Source organism: Ursus maritimus, unplaced genomic scaffold (genome assembly GCF_017311325.1).
Source record: "Ursus maritimus isolate PB19 unplaced genomic scaffold, ASM1731132v1 scaffold_18, whole genome shotgun sequence".
In the NCBI taxonomy this organism is placed as follows: Eukaryota; Metazoa; Chordata; class Mammalia; order Carnivora; family Ursidae; genus Ursus; species Ursus maritimus.
The window spans coordinates 45,999,030-46,019,725 of record NW_024424230.1 but is presented as its reverse complement, the minus strand read 5'-3'; the positions used below and the strand labels follow the sequence as shown (position 1 = coordinate 46,019,725).

Below are 20,696 nucleotides of genomic sequence, written 5' to 3'. Positions count from 1 at the left end.
TGCCTCCGTTCTGGGAGTTGTTTTCTCTGGCGATTACATACAGCAATTGTCCGTCTGGCTTAGGAGGACTGGAGGTGAAAGAAATCTTAGTAGAGCTGCTTGACTAGCCACAGGGAAGATGAGGCTGGGCCTTCAGAATCGTGACAGAGACGTTTGTAACCAGTGGTCCTCCATCTTCACTAGAGACAAAATCGAAGGGGCTCTGTAATGTTGCAGCACAAAGGACTGGGATCAGCTATGGGGAAGAACTGCCCGTGCAGAGTATACTGCACCCATGAAAGGACTTTTAAAGGAGAGGGGATGAGAGTCCTTCGTGAGGTCAAAATCCTATGTGTCATCTTTTAGGCCCATCTGTAGACAATTAGGTGGCTTTGACTGGCAGGCCTCATGGCAGACACTGCCCTCCCCACACCAGACCTGCGTGCATTGCGGGGAGTTGCAACCAAGGGTTCAGCCCCACCCCCCCCAGCTCTGCTCATACTTGTCTCTGCATTCCCAGCCCAGCAGCCTTGGGTCAGGGGCCTCCAGTGGAGGTTCCCGGTACTTCCCTGCGGCTCCCCTGAGACTTTGTACGGGCTGCCGTGGCTGAGGCACGTTTCCCCATGCTGACTGGGTATTTTTCTACTCCTGCTGTCCCCTTCTCCTTACCCTCAATCCTCTGGGCTCATAAAAAGGCAGGAGTCTTTCGTTTGGGGCTCCTTGGCAGTGAGAAACTTCTCCTGTCATCTGACCCCTGCCTGGTGCTGTTCTGTGGGGAAAAATGGAACCCTGGGATGCTGGCACCTTTGCCTCCTGCCTTCACTGTTGCAGTGAATGAATGAAGTCTTGATTGTTACTTTCCGATTTTGGCTTGTTGTCCTCACTGACCATCTCAGCACCTGGAAGCTCAGCCGGAGCTGGTAGAATTTTTGTGGATGATATATATTTTTAAAGATTTATTTATTTATTTGAGAGAGAGAAAGAGGGAGAGAGAGAGAGAGGGAGAGCAAGTGCGGGGTGGGGGAGGGGCAGAGGGAGAGGGAGAGAGAATCCTCAAGCAGACTCCCCGCTGAGCACTGAGCCCGAGGCAGGGCTCGATCTCTTGACCCTGTGATCATGAGCTGAGCCGAAATTAAGAGTCGGAAGCTTCACCGACTGAGCCACCCAGGCGCCCCCGGATGATTCTTAATGTAGATTCCTACCAACAAAGGCAAGAGCTGGTACCTGGGGGTGTGTGTGTACCCAGCCTTGTGTGTGATATTCATCCACTCCTGTATTGAACAAATATTATTGACAGGGATGTGCCAGGCCCAGAGGGGGAGAACACTGTGGGCCGGGACTACAAATCTGAACAAGGCAAGAAAGGTCTCTACCTCGCGGAGGTGCACTCTATGGGGAGACTGCCACCAACTGGTAAACATACAACAATTACAGAGTGTGGTTCTGTCTGAGAGAGAATAAGCAGGATTGTGTTAAAGTGATTGAGGAAGGGAAGCTTCTCTAGGTTCGGTAGATGGAGAAGCTTTTCTAAGGAGGTGTTATGGGTACAGAAACCTGGGGGTTGAGAAGAAATCAGCCCCATGAAGAGGGTAGGAAAATGTGTTCCATTTCGAGGGACCAACAGGTTCAAGGGCTGTGAGTTGGGGACATGCACGGCGTGTTCTAGGAATTCAGAAAGCCGTGCTGCCCTCGTGGTTGCGTATTTTGAATGTTATGCCTGAGACCTCTGTATCCTTTCCACAATATATAAATACTTCATTTTATTTTTGTGTGTATTTATACCCTTTCTGGTCCTCAAAAGAATTTAGGTGACTAAGGAAATGTAAAAAGTTTGAACGAAAGAGCTGAGGGAATGGGACAATGGGAAAATAAAGCCATCAAGAGTATAGTTACTTCATAAGGAAATCAATAACTGAAAGGGAATTGAAAGGGAAAAGCTTGGCTTGAGGATTGAATCAGGACAAGGTCAGACTGTGTCCCCAAAGGCAGTATCCGGCTCTTTGCTGGTCAGTAGTTGATGGTTGAATGAATACACTCTTAGGGCAGCCGTGTTCTCATAAATCCAGGCTTTGGCATGAAACTCTCAGGGGAAAGTACTTTAGGTTTGGGGCATCGAGTGGGCAGGTGTAGTATGACCTGGTCTACTTGGCAAATCTGAACTTGTGTTAGAGCTGGCTGCTTACGTGTAAGTACAGGTACCGAGGGGACCCCTTATTGCCAGTGAAACGTCAACACAATGTACAGAGAACAAGAGAACCGAGGGAGAAGTAGAAGGAAGAGGAATGTATGGAGACCATTAAAATGTGAGTTTAAAGACTTCCAGAAGGAACTTCTTGGGTTCTTTCAAGAAGGAACCAGTTGGTCCTAGAATCCCCAAAAATAGATTGTATGGTGTCAGAATTAAGAGCACGGGCTTTGGAATTAATAGAGCTCACTTTGAAAGCATCTCTTCCTCAGGATGTGGTCCTGAGTGAGTTATTTAACCTCTGTGAGCCTTGGTTTCATCTTCCGTAAAATGGGGATATAATACCATTTAGTTCCTAAGGTTATTCTGAGGATTACATAAGATAAACCAGATGCACCTGAGACATAGTGTTTAATAAATGGTAACTCTAGGTAAAGGTGGCTGGGGAAGTAGAAACAGCAAGGCCTTGATAAAGAGGCCGGATGTGGTGGGTGGAGTAGATTAGGAGAGGGAGACGTAGTTCTGGGGAAACCTCTTTTGAATGGAAAGAAATCAGCTAGAAGCTTGTTGTGGCCAGGAGAAGGACCGTCGTTTTCTTTCTTTGCTTTCGGATTCGGCCGTGAAGGTAGGCAAGCAAGATCAGTACCTGAGAAGTCTCTGAAATGCGAGAGGCACCATCTAAAGATGGGAGAGCCGAGCTGAGCAGGAGTGGTGCTTCCTGGCCAGAGCAGGCGAGTGGTCAGAGGTTAGGAGCTGGGCATGGGCTCGGGAAGGCCCTGGAGGATGGAGCAAGTAGATTCCCATTAGAAGAGAAAAAGCTGGTCTGGGTTTAGTTACGCTGTGCTTTCTAATGAGTTTAGTGACAGGAATGTAAGTCTGTACTTTCCTGTTGTTTTTGAACATCGGGAGTTTAGCCTCTGACATAAAAGGTGAAATCAGGGGCTCCTGGGTGACTCCATTGCTTGAGCATTGAACTCTTGATTTTGGCTCAAGTCATGATCTCAGAGTTGTGGGATTGAGCCCTGCGATGGGCTCCTCACTGGGCATAGAGCTTGCTTGAGATTCTCCCTCTTCCTCTGCTCTTCCCTCCTCCTTAAAAAATGGTAAAATCACACACACACACACACACACACACACACACACACACGCACCACTGGGCATGGAGCTTGCTTGAGATTCTCCCTCTTCCTCTGCTCTTCCCCTCCTGCTTAAAAAATGGTAAAATCACACACACGCACACACACACACACACACACACGCACCTTTTCCCTCGGGGGAGAGAGGGCCATTGTGGGATTACTGCGTCTCCTCACTAACGAACTGGTTATGACCGTCTAGTACATTCCCGCGGTGAGTAACAAAAGAGCCTCTGCCATTTTAACTTATGAACGAAATGAGCAAATATTAAGTGCCTGCCTTGTGCCAGCTACTGTTCTAGGTGGTGAGCAAGCCCCTGCACTCAAGGCACTTACAATGCCAGCAATGTAAGGGCTTCCTGCTCAGAGGAAAGAGAAGGCAGATAAGACAGTATGAAGAGATGGCTGAGTGCAGCACTGCTTTTGATGGAGTGGACAGGGAAGACCTCTGGGAAAGGGGACTGGAGTCTGGGGAAAAGCATATTCTCGGGAGAGGGAAGCGCAAGTACAAAGAGCCTGAGGCAGGAACGTGCTTGGCCTGACCGCGGGTCAGCAAGAGGATCAGTGTGGCTGGGGGGAGAGTGAGGGGGAAGTGGAGGGCTCTTTGTCTGTCTCCCGATAGGAGTGCTCCAGTAGAGGGCCCCCCTGAGATGCAGGAGGGTGGCCCTTGAGCAGGCGGGAGGGGCGGATTCTGTGTGGGGTGGAGGGGGGAGACTTCGGAGCACAGCCCGGTTCTCCACAGCAATGGGAGGCAAGGCAGGTGTGCGGGCACGCGTGCAGGGAGGATTGTGGATTAGGAAGATGAGCAAACTCAGTGAATTCATCCGGAGAAGGGAAGAGGGAGGAGGAGGTTTGAGGAGCATCGAGAATGTGTGATATAATTCCTAGGAGAGTAAAAGGGAATATAGTGAAACACTGGGCCAATATAGAAAAAACACAATTCTCAGTTGTCTGGGGGTGGAGAAGCTTAAAAGCATCTTCCTTTACCTGGTCATACCTGACTCACAGGCTGGCGTGGGCCAGCGGGACATGTTTCTCTGGGCACGGCCAAATCTCTGAGGTGCTAGCAGATTCGAGGCCCCTTGCTGCTGCCGGGCACTTACTGCCCCTCCCCCGCACTCCTCCTTCTCGCCCCCGCGTCCCTTCTGGGTTTCAGGTCTTGGCTACGCCCCCTAGGCAAGTTGCTCAGCCTCTTTGAGCCTCAGTTTCCATATCTGTAAAAGAGCCGCAGGATTGGACTCACCTTGATAGATTTGTCCGGCAAGTCGAGTGGCCATGTGCAAAGTGCAAGGTGCGCTGTCTGCCAGTGGATGTTTCCTTTTGTCATCACCGCCATCAGTGCAGCTGCTTCGGTGACTGCTGCTGCAAGATGGGACTCTGGTGGCGTCCTCCGCGTGTGCCTGTCACCGCTGCCTCTGTGGTCCCTGACAGCAGTGGGCGGAAGAGAAAGAATCAGCTTGCTAGACACAGCCTGGATACAGGCAGGCAGGACCCAAGATCTGCATTTTAAATAAACACCCCTGGGGTCCGACAGTAACCCTGATGGCAGTGTGATCACTTCATGGATAATGTCTCATTGAATTTTCACAACCGCTACATACGATTGGAGTATTAGCCCATTTTAACAAAGGGAAAAAAAGAGTTAAAGGGAGGCTAAGTAATTCGACCAATACGTAACTCATAGAGGTAGGATTTACACCCCCAGATTCTACTCCAAAATGCATCTCTTTGATAGGAGTTAAAAGCAAAAAACCCCCCAGAATTTGGCTTGGAGGGACACAATTTTTGAGTAATAGGTGTAAATTTTGCAGACATTTTCTTATTCGCCTTTAAAAAAAAAATACCTGGAATGAACCTGGAGTCCCTTGTTTTATAGATCTCTCCAAACCTTACCTCCAGGAGCCCAGCACACCAGAGATGCCTGCTCCACCCACTGAGGGGGGAAATCTGTTGGGGGCCCCCGCAGAGTTGGGCACTCTCCTGGGCTGTGTAATCGCCCTTCACCCATCTGTGCAGATGGACAGGTCTGCAGGAAACACGCACACCGCCTGTCTTAAACATCGGTAACCACGCGGACCTGCTTTTGGGCCTTTCAAAAGGGCTGATGTTCTGAACAAGGTCTGGGAAGGAGCACTCTTAAGTTTGGAATGGGTGCACTCGAGAATGTTCTCCACATCAGGGCTCCAGCTGGCTTGGGTTGGGGCACTTGAGACAGTGCCTTTAAGGCACGTGGCGAGCGCTGGCTAGCAGGAAGGTTCGGGGTGGCATGAACGTGCCCATACGTCATGGGGCTGCAGGCGGCGGAGGGCGGTTTGAGGCTGCTGTTGCTGGGTTTCCTGAGCCTGCCGTGAGGGCGAGCATCCCTGCAGCCGGCAGACAGGGTGTTTCCGGAGCGGGCTCTCCTTCCCAGGTCGTGGCAGGTGTGTGCAAAGTTACGGAAGTGCTGTTTCAGTGCGGCCTCCCCTTCCGTCCACGTGTCAGACGGGGCTCCTGGACGAAGCACGCTGAGCAGCCGCATCAGGGTGGAAGGCGTTCTGGCTGCTAGAACCATCCCCGGACCCGCACGCACGGCCTGGTTCCCATGTCCTGGCTGTGTGGTTTGAGGTCGGGCACTTCACCTCTCCGAGCCTTCTCTTCTTCACCTTTAAATTTTGAATACCTGATACAAGCCTGGGAGCGTCGTGAAGAGTAGCAAAGTAAAGCAAGGCAGCCTATCCTGGGTTTAAATACCCCCGTCTAGCCCCTTTGGTGATCCGTGGTGTTTCTCTTCGCTCCCCTACATTTCTTTAGGGCCAGGGGCCAACTCTTAGTGTTAGGCCCCGAATCCAACTTAGTGCTTTACACGTTGTAGGCCATTCTAAGAAGGTGAATAAATGAATGAGTGTTTACACAGTAAAATTATATTGGGGAGCACTGCTGGAATCAACCTTTAGTTTCTTAGAACAATACAGTGTTACACTGTGGATTGAGATGCGAAGCGTTGCCTAGGAGAGATTTTCAGTTAAGGACAATCATCAACAATGTTAGGAACTAGGAGAGGCTTTTTTTTGCCATTCTTCTGAAAAAGCATTGTTCCTTTCGTGGGTCTCTGAAACATTGGCTTACCTTCCGGGGCCTTCCAACCGTAGATCTCAACTCTGTGTTGTTATTTATTTGAATAGTTCGGTCCCCTTTCCTTCTAGCCCCTTCTTTATATTTGCTATTTCCCATATGGGTAGGTTAATAATAGCCTTGACACAACTCAGGGCATGCGTCCCTTGTCCCTGTTTCCAAGGTAAGTCCCTTGTCCTTGTCTTTCAGTATTCTCATCTCTGTCTAGAACGCAGAGTAGGTGACAAGCACAGGTTTGTCGCTTAGAGGGGTGAATAATCAAACACAAGCGTGAAAGAATCCTCCTGTTCTCCCTGTCCTCCTCTTCTCCGACTTCTCTCAGTGTTGGTCCTGCTTTTATTTATTTATGGCTACTTTTAAAACATTGGGCCTCAGATGCAGAGTTGGGTTATGGATTATCCACAACCCTCAGCTTATGACATGCTTTCGTCTTTGGTCCTTTGTCGTCTGTTTTCGTGTCTATGTGGATGGATGGATTTTAAACGGTATAACACGCTTCCCTGTACTTGCTACCAAAGCCAGAACAGGGCCTTGATAATAACCTACGTCTAGCCATATGGTTTCCCCACCTCCCATCCTTCTGTTTCCCAGCGTCTGGGTAACCATCATCCTGAATCCTTTATTAATTTTTCCTTTGCTTTCCTTTTTATGATAGTTTTGTTGTATCTATCTATCTATCTATCTTCCAAAAGTGTTTCTCATTTTGGTTGATCCTAACTTTATATCATACTGCCCCCCACCATTTGTTATATTGCTAAGATTCATCCATATTCTTTCTGTTGTCAAATACATTCATTTATTCATTATCGGTCATTTATTCATTCATTGTGTGAATATACCGCTGTGATTCATTCACACTGACGTGGCTGGGTCATTAGATTATCCCCAGGATTTTGCTCTCGTGAACAGTGCATCTATGAATATTCTGGAACATGATGTTGTCAAGTTTGTGCAAGAGTTTATGGGTCATGAGCTTGAAGGTAGAATTCCTGGGTCATAGGAAATGTGAATTTTCAATGTTATAAGATAAAGCCAAAATAGTTTCCGAAGTCTCTACACCAATTCATACTCCTACCACGTCCTTTCGAATGCTAGTTATCCTCAAATTTTGAACTTGGGCCTGTTGAACGGATATAAAACAGTATTTCACTGTGGTCTGCCCTGATCACGGAGGATGGTGAGAGTGAACATTTCTTTGAATGTTTATGGATATATGTGTTTCCTCTTCCGTAAAATGCCGATTGCTACTTTTACCCTTTTTTCTATTGATCTGTTTATACTTTCCTTATTGATTTGCAAAGTCTGGTCTGTATTTCTCATGAGAATTCTTTGTTGATTTTATGTTCTTCGTGTAGGTATTAATTCTGGTGTCACACTGCCCCAAAACTTACTGGCTTAAAACAATTTTTTTTTCCTTGTAATTCTGCTGGGTGACTGGGCTCCGCTGGGTGGTTCTTCTGCCCCATGGGGTATCGGCTGGAATAACTCAGTTGTATTCAGTAGCTGCCTGGTTAGGACTGGGTGTCTGGTGTCTCAGTGCTCTTCCATGCATCCTCGCCGTCTGGCTAGCGTGTAGTTTCTCATAGCATGGTGATTTGGGGGTAGCTGGACTTTTTACCTGGAGACTGGTTTGCAAGAAGCAGAATCTGCCAGTCCTTTTCAGGCCTCTGCTCGAGAACCCCAGAATGATACTTCTGCAAATAATAAAGTCAGTCTGGATTCAAGAGGAGAGAATAACCTCCAGGGAAAATAGCCTCTTGATGTGGGAAGTGGCAGACACACACACACACACACACACACACACACACACACAGAGAAGGAATTGATGGCAGCCAGCATGAGACACTGTCTGCCACCTGTATACTGTGAATATCTTTCAGTTTGTAACTTTTCTTTCTACTTCCCTAAGGTGAACCAATATTATTTTTTTTAATATTTTTATTATTTTTAAATTTTATTTCATTTTCTTTCTTTGAGAGAGTGTGTGAGTGGGTGGGGGAGGGGCAGAGGGAGAGAAAGAATCTTAAGCAGCCTCCACACCTAGCAAGAGCCCAATGTGGGGCTCGATCTCACGACCCTGAGATCATGACCTGAGCCAAAATCAAAAGTAGGACACTTAACCAACTGAGCCACCCAGGTGCCGCTAAGATGAACCAGTATTCTTAATTTTAATCTATCTCTTCTTTTGAAGTCAATGCTTCCCTGTTTAAGAAATCTTTCCTTGCTCCAAATTCTAGAAGACATTCACTGATATTTTGAGCTAATTGATTTTGAAGTTTATTTCTAACATTAGGTCCTTTATTCATCTGAAGCTGATTTTTGTCTGTGGCTTGAGTAGGAATTTGATTTTGTTGTTTTCCATAGGATATGGGTTAGCTTTTCCCACTGATCTGATGTGCCACCTCTGTTATATACTAAGGTTTCCAAAATGCATGGGTCTGTTTTGGGCTCTTTCCTGTCCTGTGGGGCTGTTTCTCTCATTTTGCTCTGTTTTAATTATAATAGCCGCATAATAAGCCTTGATAACTTGAAGGGCAAGTTTCTTCCTCCCTGATCTCCCTGTCCTGCAATATCCTGGCTTTTCTTGGTTCTTTACTATTCCATCTAACTTTTAGAATTGTCGTGCTCCAAGAGAATCTCTATTGAGATTTTTATTGGGCTTGTATTGACTTTATAGATCAACTTTGGGGGAGAGTTGACAAGTTTTTTAATATTACCCTATCCAAGAAAACAGTCATTTCACTTATGTATATTTTAGAAGTTCTTTTAATAAATTTTGTTTCTTAAATTCCATATATGAGTGAAATCATATGGTATTTGTCTTTCTCTAACATATTTCACTTAGCATAATACCCTGTAGGTCCATCCATGTTGTCGCAAATGACAAGATCTCATTCTTTTTTATGGCTGAGAAACATTCCTTTGTGTATACACACCACTCTTCTTTATCCATTCATCTATTGATGGACACTTGAATTGATTCCATATCTTGGCAATTGTAAATAATGCTGTAATAAGCTTAGGGGTGCATATATATTTTCAAATTAGTGTCTTTGTTTTCTTTGGGTCAATACCCAGTAGTGGAATTACTGAATCATATGGTAGTTCTATTTTTAATCTCTTGAGGAACCTCCATACTGTTTTCCGCAGTGGCTGCACCAGTTTGCATTCCCACCAACAGTACATGAGGGTTCCTTTTTCTCCACATCCTCACGAACACTTGGATTTCTAGTCTTTTCGAGTCTATTCATTCTGACAGCGGTGCTGGTGGTGACACTTCTCTTCAGCCCCTCCCCTCGCAGCCTAGATAGCCAGGCACTTTTGGGAACCAGTGTGAAGGCTCTCCACTTATCTTGTTTTTTTTTTTTTTTAAAGATTTTATATATTTATTTGACAGAGACAGACAGCCAGCGAGAGAGGGAACACAAGCAGGGGGAGTGGGAGAGGAAGAAGCAGGCTCCTAGCGGAGGAGCCTGATGTGGGGCTCGATCCCATAACGCCGGGATCACGCCCTGAGCCGAAGGCAGACGCTTAACCGCTGTGCCACCCAGGTGCCCCTCTCCACTTATCTTGTTAACACCGTGTGCCCCACCCTTGTGTTCCCCTGCAGATCGGTCCCATCCACACCACCCCATTTGGCACGTGTCCCTCCAAAGCTGCTTCTGCCCTGACACACCCTGCAAATAACCCCAGCAGGGACCAGCGCCTCTCCAAAGTGACTCCTGCACTGGGGAGAGGGGAAAAGACCACACACACCAGTGCACCTGCAGTCCCAGCAGCCGCTCCTTGTAACTAGCAGTAGAGAGAGAGTGCCCTGGCGATCAGTGCAGCTACAGCCTCGCAGATGGACTGGGGGCAGGCAGCTGGTGTGACCTCTGATACTGCCCAGCTAGGCGCCTGCAGCATCCCCAGATGGGCCCCCTTCCAGCACAGGGACCAAACCCTGCCCGGCATGCCCCCAACAGGCAAATTGCAGCTGACTGGACTGAAGACAAGTGTGGCTCAGCCACAACAGGGGTCTGCATGCAGCCCCTATAGGAGACACCCCTGCGGCTCCTGGTTCTGGTGAACGGGGGGTATTGCCCCATAGGGCACCACGGGACCTCTTCGTCTTAGACCAATTATAGGAAATAATGTATGTTACCGACTATCCACAATGTCTAATAAACCAGAGTTGTAGCTTCTAGATGGGGAAGAGAGTTACAGGGTGGTGGCTGACATACTATTTCTGGGGCCCTAGGCTTGGGTCCTGGTTCTACTATTTACCAGTTGGGTGATTCTTAGGAAAATTACTTATTCACTGTGTTTCCTCAACTGTAAAATAGAGGTGACAGCCTTAGGACTCAAATGTGAAGTACATGGTGCCCCGTGCATAACAGGCGTTCTATAAATGCTCACTTTATTTGTTAATGTCATTATTAGAAAATTGAGAGTCACCGAAACAACACAAAAAGCGTCATCTCCATTCTATATCTGCACTATGGAGAAGGAGTTAAATGTAGTCCCTAAGCACCCACATCCTTGGGAGAGATTTTCTTCTAACTGCATGGAAATCGTCTAACCTTGGGGGGGCAGTGATACAATTCCCTTATCAAATAATTAAACTGGTAAAATTCTCTCTGGGAAAGAATGGGGAAAATAAAGATCATTGAAAGGAAAAACATTCCTAAATGTTTAGATGACTTAGCTTAAATAGTTATTAATTACACTTTTTATTATAACAAAATTTTATAGAAAGGACCCCCCCCCTTTTTTAAGAATTGCTGATGGAATCATTCCTTTATGGGGCTTCTAGGAGGTGTGAGGCAGTGTGCTGGCTGAAGTGTGGGGACAAGCAGGACGCACAGGGTCTCTCTCAGGAGCTCACGGGGCTGCATAGCCCATGGTTACATAAGTATCTTTATAGCATGCTAAAAGATAAAGCTGTGCATAACATAGCTCCACATATGAGAGAATCCTCAGTTACACACTTAATGAAAACATTGGGTCACACATTTGGTTACACACCAGCATCAAATTTATCTTTGAACACTTAGGAATGAACTTTCCAGAGGCTCGCCAGGGGCAGAGCTACCATTGTGTTGCAGAGCATTCCCGGGAAGGCTGTGGCTCTAAGTTTGCTCCTTTATCCCCCTGCTCTGTGGTGGTGCTGCTCTGCGGTAATTTAATAGGGGAGCAAAGCAGTGCCGTGTGTGAAGCCCACTACTGGTTAAGCATGATCTTTTGACCCAGTTAAAGTGTTATCAATATTATAGGAAAGGCCTGTGTTCAGCTTTTTAGGTGGTAATGGCTATAAAGTTCTGCATCGCCCATTAAACAGAATCAAGAGTTTGCCTACCAAGAAGAATAATTCAGTAAGAAGATGAGATGCTATCAGTAATGTCAGAATGTAGTAAAGATGATAATCCCAACTAGATACCACTCCGGGTGAAAATGGATTCTCATTGATCTATGGGATTAACTCTCAACTTCTCACTTTGGTATGCGCAGCCCAGCCATGGTCTCCCCACTTAGCTTTCAAGCCTTGTCTTTGATTACTTACGCTGTTGTTCAACTGGACCGGCTGGCCTCCGAGCCTTTGCTCGTGCGGGTTCCTCCCCCTGGAAGCCCTTCCCTGTTTGCTGCTTAGTGACACTTACCAAAGCCCTGTCCATCCCCACCGGTGACCTAATTCCACCTCTTCCACCCTGTTTCCTGAGCCCGTGGCATACGTATCACCTTAGACCCAGCCCTGTATACTCTTGCCGTATCCCACTTCCCTTGTGGTTATTTGTCTCCTTACCGCCTCCACTGGGACTGCGGGCAGGGATTCTCTTTGTGTCCTAGTGCCTGACACGGAAATTGCAGAGGAGAACGTAAAGAGTAAAAAGGACTTGCTGAAGGAAAACATCTTTATCTCAGGTACAACAGGTTCTCCTTAAAATGCCATATAGGAGGAGAAAAAACACAGCTGTAAAACATGGAAGATAAATATGACGTATGTTCTAGAAACATTATAAACAGAGGTATAAGCAGGTGATGCGGTTTCAGATTAAGTGAAAAAGAAAAAGCCTTACTACTGCCTTCAGAATACATGATGACGAATCGCAGCCACTGACATCTCTCGGCTGTGTGGAGGGGTCTTTGTTTTAGTTACCTCTTTACTAAATTGATAGAAAAAATGACTTGAAAATAAAAAAGAGCTTTCCCCCCCCAGGGCCAGTTCTGTGACTACTGCAATTCTGAGGACCCCAGGAAAGCACATCCAGTCACCAACGCGATTGATGGATCGGAGCGTTGGTGGCAAAGCCCTCCTCTCTCCTCAGGCATGCGGTACAACAGAGTCAATGTCACCCTGGATCTGGGGCAGGTGAGTTATGCTTCCACCCGGAAAGGGGGAAGTTAGTTTGGATCATTGTTTCTGTGGTTATTTCTGATATAATAATAATTATATTAAAAAGCAAACATCAGTTTTAATTCTCTAATTGTTGTGAAGGCTGTTACATTAATATTTGCATCCCTCCACACTCAGCCAGTCATGAAGCAGACACTGATACCTGTCTGTCAAGAGTTAAAAATAGTAAAAAATGCTATTATTGACAAAGATATTATTATTATTGATTATGATAAAATGCACACAGCATAAAACGTACCATCTTAGACATTTTATTTTTTATTTTTTTAATTTTTTTATTTTTAGATTTTGTTTATTTATTTGACAGAGAGACAGCCAGCGAGAGAGGGAACACAAGCAGGGGGAGTGGGAGAGGAAGAAGCAGGCTCATAGTGGAAGAGCCTGATGTGGGGCTCATGCCCTGAGCCGAAGGCAGACGCTTAACGACTGCGCCACCCAGGCGCCCCTATTTTTTTTTAAGATCTTATTTATTTATTTATTTATTTAGACAGCACGCGAGTTGTGGGAGGGGCAGAGGGAGAGAGAGAACCTCAGGTAGACTCTGTGCTGACTGTGGAGCCTGACATGGGGCTCGATCCCATGACCCTAAGATCGTGACCTGAGCTGAGATCATGAGTCGGATGCTTAACCAACGGAGCCCCCCAGCGCCCCATCTTGGCCGTGCTGACGTGCACAGTTCGGTAGCCTTAAGTGCACATTGTTGTGCAACCAGTCACCAGAATTCTTTTTTGTCCTGCAAACTGGCACTCTGTGCCCATTAAACAACAACTCCCTATCCTCCTTTGCCTCCAGCCCCAGGCAACCACCATTCTACTCTCTCCGTGAACTGGGCGACCCTAGACACCTCATAGAAGTGGAATCGTACAGTATCTGTCCTTTATGACTGGCTTACTTCACTTAGCGCACTGTCTCCAGGGTTCATCTGTGCCGCAGCATGTGTCTGAATTTCCTTCCTTTTTCAGGCTGAATAACATTCCATTGCATGTATGCTTCACGTTTATTTATCCAGTCATCTGTCAAAGGACACTTGAGTTGCTTCCATGTTTTGGCTCTTGTGAGTAATGCTGCTCTGAACATGGGTATGACTAAGATATTTTTATAGCATTTTCTTTCCCAGAAATCCTGATTCTGTGAACACTGACTACCATAGTTATTGGCTTTGTTTGGCCAGCTGGTGCACAAGAAAACCCGACTTCAGACCTATCCTCCGATGGTACGCTAAGGTGGCCCCTAGGACGCCTGCCTCTTAGTGTACGTGCCCAGTGTGACCCCCTCTGTTTCCAGTGTGGTGGGACTATGATGGAAGTCACTCCCTTGGTAAGGTGGGGTTACATGACAAAAACGGAGGGATTTTGCATATGTGTGTAAGGTCCCAAGTCAGTTGATCAAAAGGGAGATTATCTTGGAGGATTTTTCCCTAACTGGGGGGGGGGGGCTCTTAAAAGGGACTACCCAAAGGAAGAGAGCTGAAGCATGAGAACATTTCCTGCTGACCTTGAAGGGGAAAACTGCTGTGTTATAAACTACCCATGGAGATGGCCACATGGCAAGGACCTAAGAATGGGAGCTAGAAGCTGAGAGCAGCCTCAGTCAACAACCAGGAAAAAAGCAGGAACCTCAATCCTATAACCATAAGAAACGAGTTTCTGCCAGCAACACATGCAAACTTGGAAGTGGGTCTTTCCAGGCATCTGGCTAATGCCTGATTGCAGCCCCCATGCCCAGACTCCTGAAATATAGGACTGAAAGATCATAAATGGCTTTGGTTTAAGCCACTAAATTTGTGTTCATCTGTTAAGCAGCAATAGAAAAATGAATGCACCTTCTTTCCTCTTTGAGGCTAGGGAGTGCCTCCTATCTGTTTCACCCAATTCTTTCAACAAGTATTTATTTGTTGAATAGTCTATATGTCAGGCACTGTTCTAGGTATTTGTGTTACATAAAAGAACAACGAGATGGAGATTCCTTCCCTCATGGGAGACAGCCAACAAAAATATACATCAGCAAATATAATATGTTAGATGCTGATAACAGCTTTGGAAAAAATGAAGAAGTAGATCAGGGGAGAGGATCATGAGGGCCAGGACAAGGGGGGTTTGCGTTTTAAGTAGGATGGTAGGAGAGAGCTTACTGAGCAAAGACTAGCAGGCAAAGGTGGTCATCATGCAGATATCCGTTGCCCAGACAAAGGGAACAGCCCTGCAAAGTCTCTAAGGTGGGAGCTTGTCTGGAAGGTGTAAGGAGCCGCATGGAGGCCAGGGTGGCTGGAGCAGAGTCAGGGAGAGGACAGTGGTGAGAGAAAAGGCCAAAGAGAGAGAACAGACAGGGACGGATCAAGTAGCGCTCGTAGGCCACAATAAGGACCTGGGCTCTAATTCAAAACGAGAGTCATTACAAGTTTCAAGCAGAGGAATGATCTAATCTGACGTAAATTGAAAAAGGATTTCTCTGGCTGTTTTATTGCAAATTATCAGGGGGTAAGGGTAGAAGCCAGTTAGGACACTGTCATCATAATCCACAAGAAAGATGCCAATAGGGGCAGTGGAAGGGGTGATTGTGTCCCAGATATATTATTTTGAGACTAGAGCCGCCATGATTTCCTAATGGATTGAATGTGAAGTGTGAGAAGAGAGGATTCTGGGATGATTCCTGAAACTTTTGGTCTGAGAACTGGAACTGCCGTTTGCAGAGATGTTGGAGACTCTGGGGGGTGAAGTTGTTGTGGACATGTAAGCACTGAAATACTGTTTGGATGTCCCAGTGGAGTTGTGAGTCTGGGAAGCTGGCTGGGCTGGAAGAGATACTTGTTAAAGATTTCTTTAGGATTTGGGGCGCCTGGGTGGCACAGCGGTTAAGTACCTGCCTTCGGCTCAGGGAGTGATCCCGGCGTTATGGGATCGAGCCCCACATCAGGCTCCTCCGCTATGAGCCTGCTTCTTCCTCTCCCGCTCCCCCTGCTTGTGTTCCCCCTCTCGCTGGCTGTCTCTATCTCTGTCAAATAAATAAATAAAATCTTAAAAAAAAAAAAAAAGATTTCTTTAGGATTTATCATAATCAGGGTCTCTCAGCTTCTTGAATCTGTATATTTATATCTTTCATCATTTTTGGGATATTTTCAAACAAACATCCTTCCTTTTCCAGCTTTATTGAGGTCTCATTGACAAATATATGTATAAATATATATATATTATATAATATATATGAATAAATATGTATAAAGTGATGATTTGATAAACATATACTTTGTGAAATGATTACCATGATGAGGTTAATTAACACATTCATCACCTCACATACTTTTTTGTGTGTGGTGAGAACACTTAAGATTTCGTCTCTTAGTAAATTTCAGGCATACAATAGAGAATTATTAACTATAGGTACCATGCTGTACATTAGAAGCCCAGAACTGATTCATCTTATGACTGAAGGCTTGTACCCTTTTGAGCAGCATCTCCTGATTTCTCCCACTCCCTAGCCCCCAGTAACCACCATTCTATCCTCTGTTTCAAGTTCTCTCTTTTGGGGATACTTATGATATTATTAAATCTTTTATTATTGTTCCACGGGTCTCTGAGTCTCTGTTCATTTATTTTTTCCAGTTGCTCTTCTCTCTGTTTTAGGTAATTATATTATTCTATCTTCAAATTCCCTGATTCCTTTCTCTTTCATATTTGTTCTATCTAGCCCATGTAGTGAGTTTTTAATTTTAGTTACAGTATTTTTTCAGTTATGTAATTTCCCCTTAGGGTTTTTTTTAATATCTTCTATTCCTTGGCTGAGATTTTATATATTTTCACTTACGTCAAGAATATTTGTATTTATTCACTGAAGCATTTTAATAGCTGTTACTTTAAAGTTTTTGTTACGTCATTCTATCATTTGTTTCATCATCTTATGTTGGGGTCTGTTGATAGTTTTTTTTCTCATTCAGGTTGTTATTTTCCCCTAGTTTTCGGCATCATGAGTGATTTCCAGTTGTATGCTGGACATTTTAGATATTACATTAGGAGACTCTAAATCCTATTTAAATCTCGCAGCTTTAGCAGATGGTCACCCTGTTTAGGTTTAATATGCAGGTTCTGGCCTGCCTTTGCAGCCTGTGGTTCCAATGACAATTTGGTTTTTCGAGCTGGTCCCTACTACTCTAGTCTGCTGTGTTCATCTGGTTCCTGGGCTCCTGCTTGGTTCTTATTAGTACTGTTGCCTGTGGAGCAAGAATGAACTTTTCCTGATCCAGTGACATTTAGTAGGGGTTGAGACACTGGACCATCGAGGCAGAAAGTGCTTCCCGGTGCATTGTTCGGGCTCCTGTCTGAAACAGACATTTGGAGATCAGCGGCATACAGATAGTGCTAACCTGTAAGATTGCATGAGAGTGAGAAGAGGAGAGGATCTCAGGCTGCGCCATAGGCTCTCCACGATTAAGAAGTCCTGGAAAAGAGAAGGAACCAGTAAAGAAGACTGGCGTGGAATGACAGATGGGAGGAGGACAACTAAGAGAGTGTGGTGTCCTAAAGCTAGGTGAAGAAAGTGTATCGAAAGGGAGGCAGTCTTATAGCTGTATAATACAAGGACAGAGAGCCTAATTTTAAAAAATGGACAAAGGATCTGAATGGACAGTTCTCCAAAGAAGATACACAGATGGCCAATAAGCACATGAAAAGATGCTCAGTATCATTAGCCATCTGGGGAAATGTAAGTTAAAACCACAATGAGATACCGCTTTACACTCAGTTGGGTGGCTATAATCAAAGAGACAGGTAATACAAGTATGGGTGAGGCTCTGGAGACACCGGAACTCTAATACATTGTTAGTGCCAAAATAAAATGGCATAGCCGCTTTGGAAAACCGTTCAGTAGTTCCTCAAAAAGTTAAACACAGTGTTACCATATGACCCAGCAATTCCACTCCTAGTTACATATTCAAGAAAAATGAAAACATACATACACAAAGAACTTGTTCATGAATGTTCATTATAGCATTATCTGTAATAGCCAAAAAATGGGAACAACTCAAATGTCCATCAGTTGATGAATAATTAAGCCAACTATTCCTATCCATACAATGGAATTTTATTTAACAACGAAAAAGTGAATTTCCAATGAATGCTACAATATGGATGAACCTTGAAACCATGCTGCATGGAAGAAGTCACAAAAGACCATGCATCGTATGATTCCACGTATATGACATGTACAGATGGGCAAATCTACAGACGCAGAATAGTAGTGCTTAGTGGCTGCCTCGGGCTGGGGGTTTTGGAGGGAATTGAGGGATGACTCCTGGAGGTACGGCTTGTTTAGGGGGAGACAGATGAAAATTGAACATGATTGATTGGGTAACTTTGTGAACATACCCAAACCCTTTGGAGCGTACATTTAGAGAGTGAATTGCAGGGTGTATGAGATACACCTCAGTAGAAATATAACACATCAACAAAGAGTTCATGGAAAGAGAGTGTTTCCAGGGAAAAAAAGAGAGAGAGAGAGAGAGTGACTGTGTCAAGTACTGCATCAAGTAACATAAGACAGGTACTGACTGATAATTCCCCATTGGGTTTGCTCATGTGGAGGTCCCTGGTGGCTTTGAGAAGATAGGATTGAAAACCTGCCTGTAGGGAGATTAAGAGAAAATGTGAAAAGAGTGAAGCTTGGAGTACAGAAATCTAATTTGAAGAGTTCCAAAGTCATGAAGAGAGAGGAAATGGGGAAAAGTGCTGTTGAATGTCAGGTAAAGAAAAGACTCCTAATAGGAGATATACAACAATACTAACACTGATACTGGTAATAGTACGAATACTGCTGTTTAAGCCAATCTTGCTGCTGGCCATAGTGGTGCACAGAGTACAGTTCATGCAGGAAATACCGCTTGACCAGATGCCTGCCCTCAGCCCATCTGCCGAGGCTGTAGTCGCATGGACCTGCAGGCTGCTTTCCTCGAGAGGCTTTTGTTGGTGGGTGGGCTGCAGGAACCCTCGTGCACTGTTGGTGGGAATGTAGACTGGAGCTGCCACACTGGAAAACAGGATGGGGGTTCCTCAAGAAATAAAAAAATCAAATCATCATATCATCCACTGATTCCACTTCCGGCTGTTTACCCAAAGAAAACAAAAACACTAACTTGAAAACCTATATGCACCCCTATGTTTATCGCAGCATTATTTACAATAGCCAAATTATGGAAGCAACCTAAGTGTCCACTGATCCATGATTGGATAAAAGAAGATGTGGTATATATATATGTGTGTGTATACACACACACACACACACACACACACACAATGGAATATCATTCAGCCATAAAAAGAGTGAAATCTTGCCATTTGCAACAACATGGATGGAGTTAGAGGGCATTATGCTAAGTGCAATAAGTCAGAGAAAGACAAATACCATATGATTTTACTCATACGTGGAATTTAAGAAACAAAACAAATGAACAAAACAACAAGAAAAAAAGTAACAAACCAAAAAACAGACTCTTAACTATAGGGAACACACTGATGGTTACCAGAGGGGATGTGGGTGGGGATGGGTGAAATAGATTAAGGGGGTTAAGAGTACACTTACCGTGATGAGCACTGAGTCATGTATTGAATTGTTGAATCACTATATTGTACACCTGAAACTGATATAACATTGTATGTTAACTATATTTCAGTGGAAGGGAAAGAATACATTTCTCCAAATAAAGTATTGCTTGAAAGCAATCAAAAAGGCAATGCATCCCACAGCCTGGGAATCAAATGATACTGAGATTTCTTCGAGTGTGTTATCTTCATTTTGGTTGGGGATAGTTCGGTGGGAGAAGGGCTGTCCACCTCTTCAACTCCTACGTTGTGTTAAATTAGCCCTCTCCTAAGAATCTTTTCACCAACAATTTTCATCTGGTATAATTCGGGAAGATCCTTCATGGTTTGAAAGACTCTGTAAGTTCAATTTCAACTCTGAATTAGTCTTATATCTCTAATAATTCACTTCTGTCATTAATTCATTAGAGATTTTGCCTATAATGACCAGAATTTACGCATTATACCAGTTATTTAACTGGAGATTTCTGTAGTTAGCTGGGAATTTTAACCCATCAAAATGATGTGTATCTATCATACCAGTGCCTGTTGCATTTACTTGGTCTCCCTTAAAGCTATTAAAAAAAAAAAAACCTTTAGGGGCGCCTGGGGGGCACAGCGGTTAAGCGTCTGCCTTCGGCTCAGGGCGTGATCCCGGCGTTCTGGGATCGAGCCCCACATCAGGCTCCTCCACTATGAGCCTGCTTCTTCCTCTCCCGCTCCCCCTGCTTGTGTTCCCTCTCTCACTGGCTGTCTCTATCTCTGTCGAATAAATAAATAAAAAATCTTTTAAAAAAACCAAAAAAACAAAAAACCTTTTAAAAGCACCCTTTTGATATACTGAAAAATCTCAAATTAAGACAGTTGAATTAAAAGAAATGCCGACGTGGGAACAATTTAGTAACTTGCTGGGTGCTGACAGACATTAGCCTTGCCTCCTTCTGCATGAAGAGTGTGTGCACCCAACACCTGACCGACTGGGTCAGCAGAGTGGGAGGGCTGCTCTGAGTGGGGGCCGATCCTGGAGTCAGCCCACACTGGTTTGCACCCTGGCGCCCTGCTTACTTGCTGCGTGACCCTGAGCAACATGCTTGAGGGCACTGTGCTGCAATTTCCTCCTTTAAAAGGGAGATAATCATTATACTTACCCCATAGGATTGCTCTGAGGTTTGAATGAGTTAACTGCTTCATGTTTAAACCACTTTAAGCCAGTGGTTTTGAAATAAATGTTTATTTAATAAAATAAAGTGAATTTCAATAAACGTTCATTATTAAACAGACCCATGACTTATGCTCCTCTAGAAAACACTGTGCACAGTTGGTAG

General features: G+C 45.0%; 1 protein-coding gene across 1 annotated transcript in view; it reads left to right on the top strand.

The window, feature by feature from the left end:
• The window catches only part of LAMA3 (laminin subunit alpha 3), a 254,054-nt gene that overhangs the window by 13,179 nt on the left and 220,179 nt on the right, over positions 1-20,696 (top strand). The window contains exon 2 of the mRNA XM_040632383.1: positions 12,608-12,760. Within this exon, the coding sequence (XP_040488317.1) occupies positions 12,608-12,760 (153 nt within the window). The remainder of the gene's footprint in view (positions 1-12,607; positions 12,761-20,696) is intronic.